Raw genomic sequence first — 15,687 nt, 5'->3', positions numbered from 1 at the left:
GGGTACTGGGAGATGCTGGGGGATACTGGGAGGTGCTGGGAGATACTGGGGGTTGTGAGAGATACTGGGGAGTGCTGAGGGTACAGCGGGGAGATACTGGGAATACTGGGAGATGTATGGGGGTACAGGGGGGGTTGTGGGGTCTAGGAGGTGCTGGGGTGCTGGGGAAACTGGGAGGTACTGGGGGGTGCTGGGAGATGTTGGGGGGTGCTGGGAGATACTGGGGGATGTGAGGGATACTGGGGAGTGCTGGGGGTACAGTGGGGAGATACTGGGGGGATGTGGGGGATACTGGGGGGTGCTGGGAGATACTGGGGGGACGTGGGGGATACCGGGGGGTGCTGGGAGATACCGGGGGATGTGGGGGATACTGGGGGGTGCTGGGAGATACTGGGGGATGTGGGGGATACTGGGGTGCTGGGGGTACAGTGGGGAGATACTGGGGGGACGTGGGGGATACCGGGGGGTGCTGGGAGATACCGGGGGATGTGGGGGATACTGGGGGGTGCTGGGAGATACTGGGGGATGTGGGGGATACTGGGGGGTGCTGGGAGATACTGGGGGATGTGGGGGATACTGGGGTGCTGGGGGTACAGTGGGGAGATACTGGGGGGATGTGGGGGATACTGGGGGGTGCTGGGAGATACTGGGGGATGTGGGGGATACTGGGGTGCTGGGGGTACAGTGGGGAGATGCTACGAGATGGGGATACTGGGGGGTGCTGGGAGATACTGGGGGATGTGGGAGATAATGGGGGGTGCTGGGAGATACTGGGGGATGTGGGGGATACTGGGGTGCTGGGGGTACAGTGGGGAGATGCTACGAGATGTGGGGGATACTGGGGGGTGCTGGGAGATACTGGGGGATGTGGGGGATACCGGGGGGTGCTGGGAGATACCGGGGGACGTGGGGGATACCGGGGGGTGCTGGGAGATACTGGGGGATGTGGGGGATACTGGGGGGTGCTGGGAGATACTGGGGGATGTGGGGGATACTGGGGTGCTGGGGGTACAGTGGGGAGATGCTACGAGATGTGGGGGATACTGGGGGCTGCTGGGAGATGTTGGGGGATACTGGGGGGTGGTGGGGAAACTGGGGTATACTGGGATATACTGGGGACACCAGGGAGATGCTGGCAATGCCAGGGGTGCGGGCAGGATCTGCCAGGGGGATACTGGGCAAACTGGGGGATACTGGACAATACTGGGAGGGGGCTGGGGGGTGCTGGGGTGACCCCGCTGCTGTGACCCCCCCCCCGTGACCCCCGTGTCCCCCCATGTCCCCCATTTCGGGCAGGTTCACGTGGAGCAGGAGCTGCTGATCTACGAGGCCTTCGGGCACGACTCGCAGCTGGGCCAGAACAACCTCAAAGTGCGCTTCAAAAAGGTGAATTTGGGGGGGGGACACCCCAAAACCACCCCCCAGGACACCCCTAAACCCCCTCCTACCTCAACAGGTCCCCCACAACATCAACTTTCGGGAGAAAAAGCCCAAACCGTCCAAAAAGAAGCCGGAGGCGGCGGGGAGCGAGGAGCCGGGGGGGCCGCGTGGCCGCGTCGCCCGCTTCCGCTACTTCGAGGACATCTACGGATATTCGGGGGTCAGTGGGGGGACCGGGACCCCCAAAACACACGGGGACACCCAAAAACACCTGGGGACCCCAAAATCCCACCCCAAAACACACATCCCACCCCTAAACCCCGCTTCCGGACCCCCCAAAATAACCCTCCAACCCCAAATAACCTCACAGTCCCTTCCAAAACTCTCAAATTCCACCCCAAAAAAGCCCCGATTCCTGACCCCCCAAACCCACAAATATACCCCAAAGTAACCCCCCAACCCCAAAATAACCCCCAAATAAACCCCCAACTCCAAAATGACCCCCAACCCCCAAATAGCCCCCAACCTGATATAACCCCCCAACCCCAAAATGTCCCCCAACCCCAAAATGACCCCCCCAACCCCAAAATAACCCCCAGCCTGATATAACCCCCCAACCCCAAAATGACCCTCAACCCCAAAATGACCCCCAACCCCCAAATGACCCCCAACCACCAAAATGACCCCCAACCCCCAAATGACCCCCAAACCCAAAAATGACCCCCAACCCCAAAATGTCCCCCAACCCCAAAATGACCCCCCCAACCCCAAAATAACCCCCAGCCTGATATAACCCCCCAACCCCAAAATGACCCTCAACCCCAAAATGACCCCCAACCCCCAAATGACCCCCAAACACCAAAATGACCCCCAACCCCAAAATGACCCCCCAACCCCAAAATAACCTCCCAGTCCCCTCCAAAGCCCTCAAATCCCACCCCAAAAAAGCCCCGATTCATGACCCCCCAAAAGCACAAATATACCCCAAAGTGACCCCCCAACCCCAAAATAACCCCTAAATAAACCCCCAACTCCAAAATGACCCCCAACCCCAAAATAACCCCCAAATAGCCCCCAACCTGATATAACCCCCCAACCCCAAAATGACCCCCAACCCTAAAATGCCCCCCAACCCCAAAATGACCCCCAACCCCCAAATAACCCCCAACCTGATATAACCCCCCAACCCCAAAATGACCCCCAACCTTAAAATGACCCCCAACCCCAAAATGACCCCCAACCCCAAAATGCCCCCCAACCCCAAAATAGCCCCCAACCCCAAAATAACCCCCAACCTGATATAACCCCCAACCCTAAAATGACCCCAACCCCAAGATGACCCCAACCCCAAAATGACCCCCAAACACCAAGATGACCCCAACCCCAAAATGACCCCCAAACACCAAGATGACCCCCAACCCCAAAATGACCCCCAACCCCAAAATGACCCCAACCCCCCAATGACCCCCAACCCCGGGTCCCCCCCAAACCCCTCAAATCCCACCCCAAAAAAACCCCAATCCTGCCCAAAAGAAACCAGGCCCAAAACCCCACAAATAACCCCAAAGAAACACCAATTCCCCCCCCAAAAAGCCCCCAAACCCCAAATAAACCCCAAGCCCCCTCAGAAAAACCCAAATAAACCCCAAATCCCCCCAAACTGCCCCCAAACCCACCCTGAATCCCCTCACAAAACCCTCAACCCAACCCCAAATCCCCCCTCAAAAAACCCCCAATAACCCCCAATTTCTCCCCCAACCCCCCCCAAATTGCCCCCAAACCCCAAATAAACCCCAAATCCCTTCAGAAAAACCCCAAATAAACCCCAGTTCCCCTCAGAAAAACCCCAAATAAACCCCAAATCCCCCCAAACGAGCCCTAAATCCCCTCAGGAAACACCCAAATCCCCTCACAAAACCCTCAATCCAACCCCAAATCCCCCCTCAAAACCCCCAAATAACCCCCAATTTCTCCCCCCAACCCCCCCAAATTGCCCCCAAACCCCAAATAAACCCCAAATCCCTTCAGAAAAACCCAAATAAACCCCAAATCCCCCCAAACAACCCCCAAACCCACCCTGACTCCCCTCACAAAACCCTCAACCCAACCCCAAATCCCCCCTCAAAAAACCCCCAATAACCCCCAATTTCCCCCCCAAATTCCCCCAAATTGCCCCAAACCCCAAATAAACCCCAAATCCCTTCAGAAAACCCCCAAATAAACCCCAAATCCCCCCAAACAAACCCTGAATCCCCTCAGGAAACCCCCAAATCCCCTCAGAAATCCCTCAACCCAACCCCAAATCCCCCCCCAAAACCCCCAAATAACCCCCAATTTCTCCCCCAAACCCCCCCAAATTGCCCCCAAACCCCAAATAAACCCCAAATCCTCTCACAAAAACCCCAAATAAACCCCAAATCCCCCCAAACAAACCCTGAATCCCCTCAGGAAACCCCCAAATCCCCTCAGAAATCCCTCAACCCAACCCCAAATCCCCCCCCAAAACCCCCAAATAACCCCCAATTTCTCCCCCAAACCCCCCCAAATTGCCCCCAAACCCCAAATAAACCCCAAATCCCCTCATAAAACCCCCCAAAAAACCCCAAATCCTCTCACAAAAATGTCAAATAAACCCCAAATCCCCCCAAACTGCCCCCAAACCCACCCTGACTCCCCTCACAAAACCCTCAACCCAATCCCAAATCCCTCCACAAAAAACCCCAAATAACCCCCCAACCCCCCCCAAAAAACCCCCAATTTCCCCCCGGGAAGCCCCCCAGACCCCAAAGCACCCCCAAAACCCCTAATTTTCCCCCAAAAGGTGTTCATTTGTGGGCCCAACCCGCACTGGTTGCTGGTGACGGGCCGGGGGGCTCTGCGCCTGCACCCCATGGCCATCGATGGCCCCGTTGACTCCTTCGCCCCCTTCCACAACGTCAACTGCCCCCGAGGCTTCCTCTACTTCAACAGGCAGGTCAGACCGGGGGGGGACAGATTTGGGGGTTTGGGGGGGTCCGGGGGGGGGTTGGGGGGCTTTGGGGGGTTTTTTGGGGGAGGTTTTGGGGGGGAAATTGGGGCTTGTTTGGTGGTTTTGGCGGGGGATTCGGGGTTGGTTTGAGGGCTCTCTGAGGGGATTTGGGGTTGGTTTGGGGGGGTCTGAGGGGGTTTGGGGTTTTTTGGGGTTTATTTGGGGTTTATTTGGGGTTTACTTGGGGTTCTGGGGGGGATTTGAGGTTTATTTGGAGGATTTGGGGGGTTCTGGGGGGTTTTGGGGGGGAAATTTGGGGTAATTTGGCGGTTTTGTGGGGGGATTTGGGATTGGTTTGAGGGCTCTCTGAGGGGATTTGGGGTTTGTTTGGGGGTAGATTGGGGGTTTTGGGGGAATTTGGGGTTTATTTGGGGTTTACTTGGGGTTCTGGGGGGGATTTGAGGTTTATTTGGAGGATTTGGGGGGTTCTGGGGGGGTTTTGGGGGGGAAATTGGGGGTAATTTGGTGGTTTTGGTGGGGGATTTGGGGTTGGTTTGAGGGCTCTCTGAGGGGATTTGGGGTTGGTTTGGGGGCAGATTGGGGGTTTTGGGGGAATTTGGGGTTTATTTGGGGTTTATTTGGGGTTTACTTGGGGTTCTGGGGGGGATTTGAGGTTTATTTGGAGGATTTGGGGGGTTCTGGGGGGTTTTGGGGGGGAAATTGGGGGTAATTTGGGGGTTTTGTGGGGGGATTTGGGGTTGGTTTGAGGGCTCTCTGAGGGGATTTGGGGTTGGTTTGGGGGCAGATTGGGGGTTTTGGGGGAATTTGGGGTTTATTTGGGGTTTACTTGGGGTTCTGGGGGGGATTTGAGGTTTATTTGGAGGATTTGGGGGGTTCTGGGGGGTTTTGGGGGGGAAATTGGGGGTAATTTGGGGGTTTTGGCGGGGGATTCAGGGTTGGTTTGAGGGCTCTCTGAGGGGATTTGGGGTTGGTTTGGGGGCAGATTGGGGGTTTTGGGGGAATTTGGGGTTTATTTGGGGTTTACTTGGGGTTCTGGGGGGGATTTGAGGTTTATTTGGAGGATTTGGGGGGTTCTGGGGGGTTTTGGGGGGGAAATTGGGGGTAATTTGGTGGTTTTGGTGGGGGATTTGGGGTTGGTTTGAGGGCTCTCTGAGGGGATTTGGGGTTCGTTTGGGAGTAGATTGGGGGTTTTGGGGGAATTTGGGGTTTATTTGGGGTTTATTTGGGGTTCTGGGGGGGATTTGAGGTTTATTTGGTGGATGTGGGGGGTTTTGGGGGGGAAATTGGGGGTAATTTGGGGGTTTTCGGGGGGGGATTCAGGATTGGTTTGAGGGTTTTGTGAGGGGATTTGGGGGGATTTGGGCTTTTCTGAGGGGATTTGGGGTTTGTTTGGGGGCAGTTTGGGGGTTTGGGGCAGTTTGGGTTTATTTGGGGTTTCTGAGGGGGATTCGGGGTTTATTTGGGGTTTGGGGTGGTCTTTGGGGGTTCTGGGGGGGTTTGGGTGTCATTTTGAGGGATATTTGTGTTTTTTGGGGGGGTATTTGTGGTCATTGGGGGTTTTTTGGGGGGGTATTTGTGGCTTTTTGGGGGGGTATTTGTGGTTTTGGGGGGTTATTTGTGATTTTGGGGGGGATTTCTCTTGGGATTTGGGTATTTGGGGGGATTTGCTGTTTTGGGGGTGTTATTTGGTGCTTTGATGTTTTTGGGGGGCAGGTATTTGGGGGATGTTTGGGTTACTTTGGGGGATATTTGGGTTACTTTGGGGCAGGCTTAGGGATTTTTGGGGGGTGTGTGTGTATTTTGGGGGGGTGTTTGTTTCTCGGGGGGTGTCGTTTGGGATGTTGGGGTGGTATTTGGTGGCTTTGGGGCGCAGGGGGAGCTGCGGATCAGCGTCCTGCCCGCGTACCTGTCGTACGACGCGCCCTGGCCCGTGCGCAAGATCCCGCTGCGCTGCACCGCGCACTACGTGGCCTACCACGTCGAGTCCAAGGTAGCGCGAGGGTCGCGACGTAGCGCGATATATCGCGACATATCGCGACGTATCACGGCGTATATCGTGGCACGTTACAACATACTATAACGTATCGCGACGTATCGCGACATATCGCGACATATCGTGACATATCGTGATATATCGCGACGTATCACGGCGTATATCGTGGCACGTTACAACATACTATAACATATCGCGACATATCGTGACATATCGCGACATATTGCGACATATCACGGCGTATATCGCGGCACGTCACGACATACCATGGCATATCACGGCATATATCGCGGCACATCACGACATATTATAACGTATCGCGACATATCGCGACATATCATGGCGTATATCGCGGCACATCACGACATACCATGACATATCACGGCATATATCGCGGCACATTATAACATACTATAACATATTGCGACATATCGCGACATATCATGGCGTATATCGCGGCACATCACGACGTACCATGACATATTACGGCATATATCACGGCACATTACAACATACTATAACATATCGCGACGTATCGCGACATATCGCGATGTATCGTGGCATATATTGCGGCACATCACGACATACCATGACATATTACGGCATATATCACGGCACATTACAACATACTATAACATATCGCGACGTATCGCGACATATCGCGATGTATCGTGGCATATATTGCGGCACATCACGACATACCATGACATATCACGGCATATATCGCAGCACATCACGACATAATGCAACATACCACGACGTATCGCGACGTATCATGGCGTATATCACAGCACATCACGACATACCATAACATACTGCGACATATTGTGACATATCGTGTATATCGCGGCACATCACGACATACTATAACGTATCGCGACATATCGCGATGTATCGCAACATATCATGGTGTATATCGCGGCACATCACGACATACCATAACATATCGCGACATATCGTGACATATCGCGACATGTCATGGCGTATATCGCGGCACATCACGACATACCATGACATATCACGGCATATATCGCGGCACATTACAACATACTATAACATATCGCGACATATCGTGACATATCATGGCGTATATCGCGGCACATCACGACATACCATGACATATCATGGCATATATCACGGCACATTACAATATACTGTAACATATCACGACGTATCGCGACATATCGCGATGTATCATGGCGTATATCGTGGCACATCACGACATACTATAACATAGCGCGACACATCATGGCATATATCGCGACATATCATGGCGTATATCGCGGCACATCACGACATAACGTGACTTATCACAGTGTATATCGCGGCACATCATGACATACCATAACATATTGCGACATATTGTGACATATCGTGTATATCGCGGCACATCACAATATACCATGACATATCATGAGATATCACGGCGTATATCGTGGTACATTACAACATACTATAACGTATCATGACATATCGTGACATATCATGGTGTATATCGTGGCACATCACGACATACCATAACGTATCGCAACATATCACGACATATCTTGTATATCACGGCACATCACGACATAACATGACATATCACAACATATCACGGCGTATATTGTGGCACGTTACAACATACTGTAACATATTGCGAGGTATCGTGACATATCGCGACATATGGCACATATCGCGGCACATCACGACATACCATGACGTATCACGACATATCACGACATATCGTGGTGTATATCGCGGCACATCACGACATACCATAACATATCGCGACATATCGTGACATATTATGGTGTATATCACGGCACATCATGGCATATCACGACGTATCACGACATATCACGGCATATATCGTGGCACATCATGACATCCTATAACATATCGTGACATATTGCGATATATCACGGCGTATATCACAGCACATCACGACATACCATGACATATCACTACATATCGCAACATATCACAGCGTATATCCCAGCACATCATGACATACCATAACTTATCGCGACATATCGTGACATATCGTGGCTTATATCACAGCACATCACGACATACCGTAACTTACCGCGACACACCGCGGCATATCGCAACACATCACGACATATCGTGGCGTATCACGACATATCACGGCACGTGATGACGTACCATAACGTATCGTCACATGTCGTGACATATAGCAGTGTATATCGCGGCACATCACAACATAACATAACATATCGCGACATCTATTGTGTCACATCATGACATACCATAACTTATCGTGACATATCGCGGCGTATATCGCGGCATATCACGACATACCATATGTTATCACAACACATTGCGACATATTGTGACATATCGCGACATATATTGTGACACATCATGACATCCCATAACTTATCGTGACATATCGCGACGTCACAACATATCGTGACATGTGGCGGCACATCATGACATGCCGTCACTTATTGCGACGTATCATGGTGCATATCGCAGCACAACATATCACGACATATCGTGACGTATATCACAATGCATCGCGACATATCGCAACGTATCACGACACATCATGACATCGTGTATATCACAGCGCATCGCAACGTATTGCGACGTATCGTGACATATCATGGCGTATATCGCAGCACATCGTGACATAGCGCGACATATCGCGACATATCACAACATTGTGGCGTATGTCACAGTAGATCGTGACATATTGTGTATATCATGGCGTATATCACAGCACGTCACGACATATCACGACACATCGTGGCGTATATCACAGCACATTGCGCCGCATCACAACCTATTGCGACATACGCGTCACAACGTATCACAATGTATCACGATATATCACGGCATATATCACAGGACATCATGATATATCATGGCATATCATGACATATCGCAACATATCACGGCGTATATCACAGCACATCATGACATATCATGATGTGTCGCGACATAACATATTTCAATGTATATCACAGCACATTATGACGTATCACAACATATCGTGACATATATTGCAGCACATTGCAATATATCACGACATACCATGACATGTATCGCGACGTATTATGATATATCGCAAGATATCGCGACATATTGTGATATATTGTGGCGTCTATCACAGCAATCGCAACATATCACGACATATTGCAGCATATCGTGGCGTATATCGCAGCACATCGCGACATATGGCGTATATCGCGACGTGTCATGACGTATCACAGCGCATCGCAGCGTACCGTGGCACGGATTGCAACCTACTGCGACATATTGCGACACGTCACAGCGTATATCACAGCATGTCGTGACATATCATGACATGTTGCAGCGTATCGTGGCAGATATCGCGGTGTATCACGACATATCGCGACATATCGTGACATCAACGTGTATCGCGACACATCGGGGCACATATCAGCATATATCAACATAGCGTGGTGTATATCGCGATATATCGCGACAGATCGCGACATATCGCGACATACAGTGTTCTCTACATGCCGGTGACGACACCGCTGTCCCCGAATGTCCCCGCCAGGTTTACGCCGTGGCCACCAGCGTGATCAACCCCTGCACCCGCATCCCCCGCATGACGGGCGAGGAGAAGGAGTTTGAGAGCATCGAGCGCGGTGAGACCCCGCACGGTGGCGCTGCCACCACCCTGTCACCCCCCGAGCCCCATGTCACTCCTGTCACCCCCCGAGCCCCGTGTCCCCACCCCAAGCCCCGTGTCACTCCTGTCACCCCCCGAGCCCCATGTCCCCACCCCAAGCCCTGTGTCACTCCTGTCACCCCCCAATCCCTATGTCCCCCCCAAGCTCCATGTCACTCCTGTCACCTCCCAATCCCCGTGTCCCCCCCCGAGCCCCGTGTCACTCCTGTCACCCCCCAATCCCCATGTCCCCACCCCAAGCCCCGTGTCACTCCTGTCACCCCCCAATCCCCGTGTCCCCACCCCAAGCCCCGTGTCACTCCTGTCACCCCCCAATCCCTATGTCCCCCCCAAGCTCCATGTCACTCCTGTCACCTCCCAATCCCCGTGTCCCCCCCCGAGCCCCGTGTCACTTCTGTCACCCCCCCAATCTCCATGTCACCCCCTGAGCCCCATGTCACTCCTGTCACCCCCCAATCCCGATGTCCCCCCCAAGCCCCGTGTCACTCCTGTTACTCCCCCCAATCTCCATGTCCTCCCCGAACCCCCTGTCACTCCTGTCACCCCCCCAATCCCCATGTCCCCCCCAAGCCCTGTCACTCCACTGAGCCCCATGTCACTCCTGTCACCCCTCAATCTCCATGTCCCCACCCAAGCCCCATGTCACTCCTGTCACCCCCCCAGCCCTGTCACTCCCCCAGTCCCCATGTCCACCCCAGGCACTGTCACCCCCTGAGCCCCGTGTCACTCCTGTCACCCCCAATCCCCATGTCCCCCCCTGAGCCTCGTGTCCCCCACCAGGCTCTGTTACCGCACTGAGTCCCATGTCACTGCTGTCACCCCCCGCATCCTCCATGTCCCCCCTATAGCCCCATGTCCCCTTGTCACCCCCTGAGCCCTGTCACCCCCTCCCTGAGCCCCATGTCCCCAGATGAGTGGTATGTGCCCCCCTGAAGCCCCTTGTCCCCCCTGAACCCCGTGTCCCCAGACGAGCACTGTGTCCCCCCTCAACCCCTGTGTCCCCCTGAGCCATGTCCCCTCCAAGCCTCGTGCCCCCCCCGAACCATGTTCATGTCCCCAGATGATCAGTACGTGTTCCCCAAGCCCTCTGTGTCCTCGTGTCCCCCCCTGTGTCCCCCTGACGCATGTCCCTGTCCCCAGATGATCGGTATGTACCCCCTGAACCCCATGTGTCCCCGTGTCCCACCTGTGTCCCCCTGACGTGTGTCCCTGTCCCCAGACGATCGGTATGTGCCCCCTGAGCCCTGTGTGTCCCCATGTCCACCCCGTGTCCCCCCCGTGTCCCCTGACGCGTGTCCCTGTCCCCAGACGATCGGTACGTGTTTCCCAAGCCCCGTGTCCCCCCCGTGTCCCCTGATGCGTGTCCCTGTCCCCAGACGATCGGTACGTGCCCCCGCAGCAGGAGGCGTTTTCCATCCAGCTGATCTCCCCGGTGAGCTGGGAGACCATCCCCAACACCCGGTGAGCACAGCGCAATGTCCCCATGTCCCCGTGTCCCTGTGTCCCCCAGACCATCCCCAACACCCGGTGAGCACAGCGCAATGTCCCCATGTCCCCGTGTCCCTGTGTCCCCCAGACCATCCCCAACACCCGGTGAGCACAGCGCAATGTCCCCATGTCCCCGTGTCCCTGTGTCCCCCAGACCATCCCCAACACCCGGTGAGCACCGCAAAATGTCCCCATGTCCTCGTGTCCCCATGTCCCCCAGACCATCCCCAACACCCGGTGAGCACCACGCAATGTCCCCATCTCCCTATGTCCCCCAGACCATCACCAACACCCGGTGAGCACCGCACCATGTCCCTATGTCCCCGTGTCCCCATGTCCCTCAGACCATCCCCAACACCTGGTGAGCACCGCACAACGTCCCCGTGTCCCCATGTCCCCCAGACCATCCCCAACACCCGGTGAGCACCACGCCATGTCCCTGTGTCCCTGTGTCCCCATGTCCCTCAGACCATCCCCAACACCCGGTGAGCACCGCACAATGTCCCCATGTCCCCGTGTCCCTGTGTCCCCCAGACCATCCCCAACACCCGTTGAGCACCGCGCAATGTCCCCATGTCCCCTAGACCATCCCCAACACCTGATGAGCACCATGCAATGTCCCCATGTCTCCCAGACCATCCCCAACCCCCGGTGAGCAACGCGCAATGTCCCCAGGCTGGGGTGTCCCCCTGAGCGCAGGTGTGTCCCCGTGTCCCCAGGATCGAGCTGGAGGAGTGGGAACATGTCACCTGCATGAAGACGGTGTCACTGCGCAGCCAGGAGACCGTGTCGGGACTCAAGGGCTACGTGGCCGTGGGGACGTGTCTCATGCAGGGCGAGGAGGTCACCTGCCGCGGCAGGGTCAGTGGGGACACCGGGGACACCCAGGGGACACCCAGGGGTCTTGGTGGACACTTAGGGAACATCCAGGGGACAACTTAGGGGTCTTGGGGACACACAGGAGTCTTGGGAGATGCTCAGGGAACACCCAGGGGACACTCAGTGAGCACCTGGGGGGCTTGGGGGACACTCAGGGGACATTCAGGAGTCTTAGGGACACCCAGGGGACACTCAGCACTTGGGGGACACCCAGGGGACACTCAGGAGTCTTGGGGGACACCCAGGGGACACTCAGGGGACACCCAGTAGACTTAGGGGACACCCAAGGGTCTCAGGGGACATGCAGGGCTCTTGGTGGGCACTTTAGGAACATCCAGGGGACAACTTAGGGATCTTGGGGACACCCAGGAGTCTTGGGAGATGCTCAGGGAACACCCAGGGGACACTCAGTGAGCACCTGGGGGGCTTGGGGGACACTCGGGACATTCAGGAGTCTTAGGGACACCCAGGAGTCTTGGGGGACACCCAGGGGACACGCAGGGGACACTCAGGAGACACCCAGGAGACTTGGGGCACACCCAGGGGACACCCAAGGGTCTCAGGGGACATCCAGGGCTCTCGGTGGGCACTTAAGGAACATCCAGGGGACAACTTAGGGGTCTCAGGGACACCCAGGGGACACTCAGGGGACACCCAAGAGACACTCAGGGGACATCCAAGGGTCTCAAGGGGCACTCAAGTGACACTCAGGGGACACTCGGGAGTCTTAGGGGACACTCAGGGGTCCCAGGAGACACTCAGGGGACACCCAGTAATCTTGGGGGACACCCGGGGGTCTCGAGGTCCACTCAGAAGTCTTGGGGGACACTCAGGGGACACTCAGGATTCTTAGGGGACACCCAGGTGACACTCAGGAGACACCCAGGAGGCTTGGGGCACACCCAGGGGACTTGCAAGGGTCTCAGGGGACTCCCAGGGGACACCCAAGGGTCTCAGGGGGCATCCAGGGCTTTTGGTGGACACTTGGGGAACACCCAGGGTACAACTTAGGGGTCTCAGGGACACCCAGGGGACACTCAGGAGTCTTGGGGGACACCCAGGGGTCCCAGGAGACACTCAGGGATCACCCAGGATTCTTGGGGGACACCCAGAGACCTCAGAGGACGCTCAGGGGACACCAAGGAGACACTCAGGGGACACCCAAGAGACACTCAGGGAACACCCAAGAGTCTCAAGGGACACTCAGGGAACACTCAGGAGTCCTAGGGGACACCCAGGAGACACTCAGGGGACACCCAGGATTCTTGGGGGACACCCAGGGGTCTCAGGGGATATCCAGGAGACACCCAGGGGTCTCAGGGGACATCCAGGGGACACCCAAGTGTCTCAGGGGGCATCCAGGGCTCTTGGTAGACACTTGGGGAACATTGAGGGGACAACTTAGGGGTCTCAGGGACACTCAGGGGGCTTGGGGACACCCAGGGGACACTCAGGAGTCTTGGGGGACACCCAGGGGTCCCAGGAGACACTCAGGGATCACCCAGGATTTTTGGGGGACACCCAGGCGTCTTAGGGGACACCCAGGAGACACTCAGGGGACACCCAAGGGTCTCAGGGGACACTCAGGAGTCTTAGGGGACACCCAGGAGACACTCAGGGGACACCCAGGATTCTTGGGGGACACCCAGGGGCCTCAGGGGACACCCAGGAGACACTCAGGGGACACCAAGGAGACACTCAGGGGACACCCAAGACACACTCAGGGGACACCCAAGGGTCTCAGGGGACACTCAGGAGTCTTAGGGGACACTCAGGGGTCCCAGGAGACACTCAGGGGACTCCCAGTAATCTTGGGGGACACCCAGGGGACACCCTGGTCAGGCCGGTGACCTGCAGGTGCCACTGGTGACCCCGGTGTCCCCGTCCCCAGATCCTGATCATGGATGTGATCGAGGTGGTGCCGGAGCCGGGGCAGCCGCTCACCAAGAACAAGTTCAAGGTTCTGTACGAGAAGGAGCAGAAGGGGCCGGTGACAGCCCTGTGTCACTGCCACGGCTACCTCGTGTCCGCCATCGGCCAGAAGGTCACCGGGGGACACCTCGGGGGGCTGGGGACACCGGGGACACCTGGGGACACTGGGGACACCTGGGGACATTGGCCAGAATGGGCTGGTGACATCCCTGTCACTGCCACGGCTACCTCGTGTCCGCCATCGGCCAGAAGGTCACCGGGGGACACCTCGGGGGGCTGGGGACACCGGGGACACCTGGGGACATTGGCCAGAATGGGCTGGTGACATCCCTGTCACTGCCACGGCTACCTCGTGTCTGCCATCGGCCAGAAGGTCACCAGGGGACACTTCGGGGGGGCTGGGGACACCTGGGGAGACATCGAGGGACTGGGGACACCAAGGACACCTGGGGACGTTGCCCAGAACGGGCTGGTGACATCCCTGTCACTGCCACGGTTGCCTCGTGTCTGCCATGGTCCAGAAGGTCACTGGGGGACACCTCGGGGGATGGGGGACACCAGGGACACCTGGGGACATTGGCCAGAATGGGCCGCTGACAGCCCTGCCCTTGGTGGGATCAGTGACCCCCAGGTGGGATCAGTGACCCCCAGGTGGGATTGGTGACCCCCAGGTGGGTTTGGTGACCCCATGGGGTGTCAGGTTGTCACTTGTCCCCCTTTGGTGACAGATCTTCCTGTGGAGCCTGTGAGTGGGGGATCTGATGGGCACAGCCCTTAGTGACACCTGGGGGGGTTGGTGACCCCCAGGTGGGGTTGGTGACCCCCAGGTGGGATCAATGACCCCTTGATGGGGTTGATGACCCCATGGGGTGTCAGGATGTCACTTGTCCCCCCTTTGGTGACAGATCTTCCCAGGTGGGGTTTGGTGACCCCTTAGGGGTTTGGTGACCCCTTGATGGGGTTGGTGACCCCCAGGTGGGATCAGTGACCCCTTGAGGGGTTTGCTGACCCCCAGGCAGCACTGGTGACCCCATGGGGGGGTCATGGTGTCACTTGTCCCCTCTCTGGTGACAGATCTTCCTGTGGAGCCTGTGAGTGGGGGAGCTGATGGGCACGGCCCTTAGTGACACCTGGGGGGTTTGGTGACCCCATGAGGGGTTTGGTGACCCCCAGGTGGGATCAGTGACCCCCAGGTGGGGTTGGTGACCCCATGGGGTGTCAGGTTGTCACTTGTCCCCTCTCTGGTGACAGATCTTCCTGTGGAGCCTGTGAGTGGGGGATCTGATGGGCACAGCCCTTAGTGACACCTCGGGGGTTTGGTGACCCCATGAGGGGTTTGGTGACCCCCAGGTGGGA

The 15,687-nt window shown here is 56.3% G+C and overlaps 1 protein-coding gene across 1 annotated transcript in view; it reads left to right on the top strand.

Annotated features, from left to right (window-relative positions):
• The window catches only part of CPSF1 (cleavage and polyadenylation specific factor 1), a 63,353-nt gene that overhangs the window by 36,838 nt on the left and 10,828 nt on the right, over positions 1-15,687 (top strand). The window contains exons 24-31 of the mRNA XM_065830943.2: positions 1,297-1,386; positions 1,457-1,600; positions 4,202-4,354; positions 6,243-6,359; positions 9,898-9,988; positions 11,409-11,493; positions 12,240-12,381; positions 14,291-14,443. Of these exons, the coding sequence (XP_065687015.2) occupies positions 1,297-1,386; positions 1,457-1,600; positions 4,202-4,354; positions 6,243-6,359; positions 9,898-9,988; positions 11,409-11,493; positions 12,240-12,381; positions 14,291-14,443 (975 nt within the window). The remainder of the gene's footprint in view (positions 1-1,296; positions 1,387-1,456; positions 1,601-4,201; positions 4,355-6,242; positions 6,360-9,897; positions 9,989-11,408; positions 11,494-12,239; positions 12,382-14,290; positions 14,444-15,687) is intronic.

The sequence above is a fragment of the Patagioenas fasciata genome, chromosome 2 (genome assembly GCF_037038585.1).
Source record: "Patagioenas fasciata isolate bPatFas1 chromosome 2, bPatFas1.hap1, whole genome shotgun sequence".
NCBI lineage: Eukaryota > Metazoa > Chordata > Aves > Columbiformes > Columbidae > Patagioenas > Patagioenas fasciata.
This window is presented reverse-complemented; position numbering and strand designations above follow the sequence as displayed.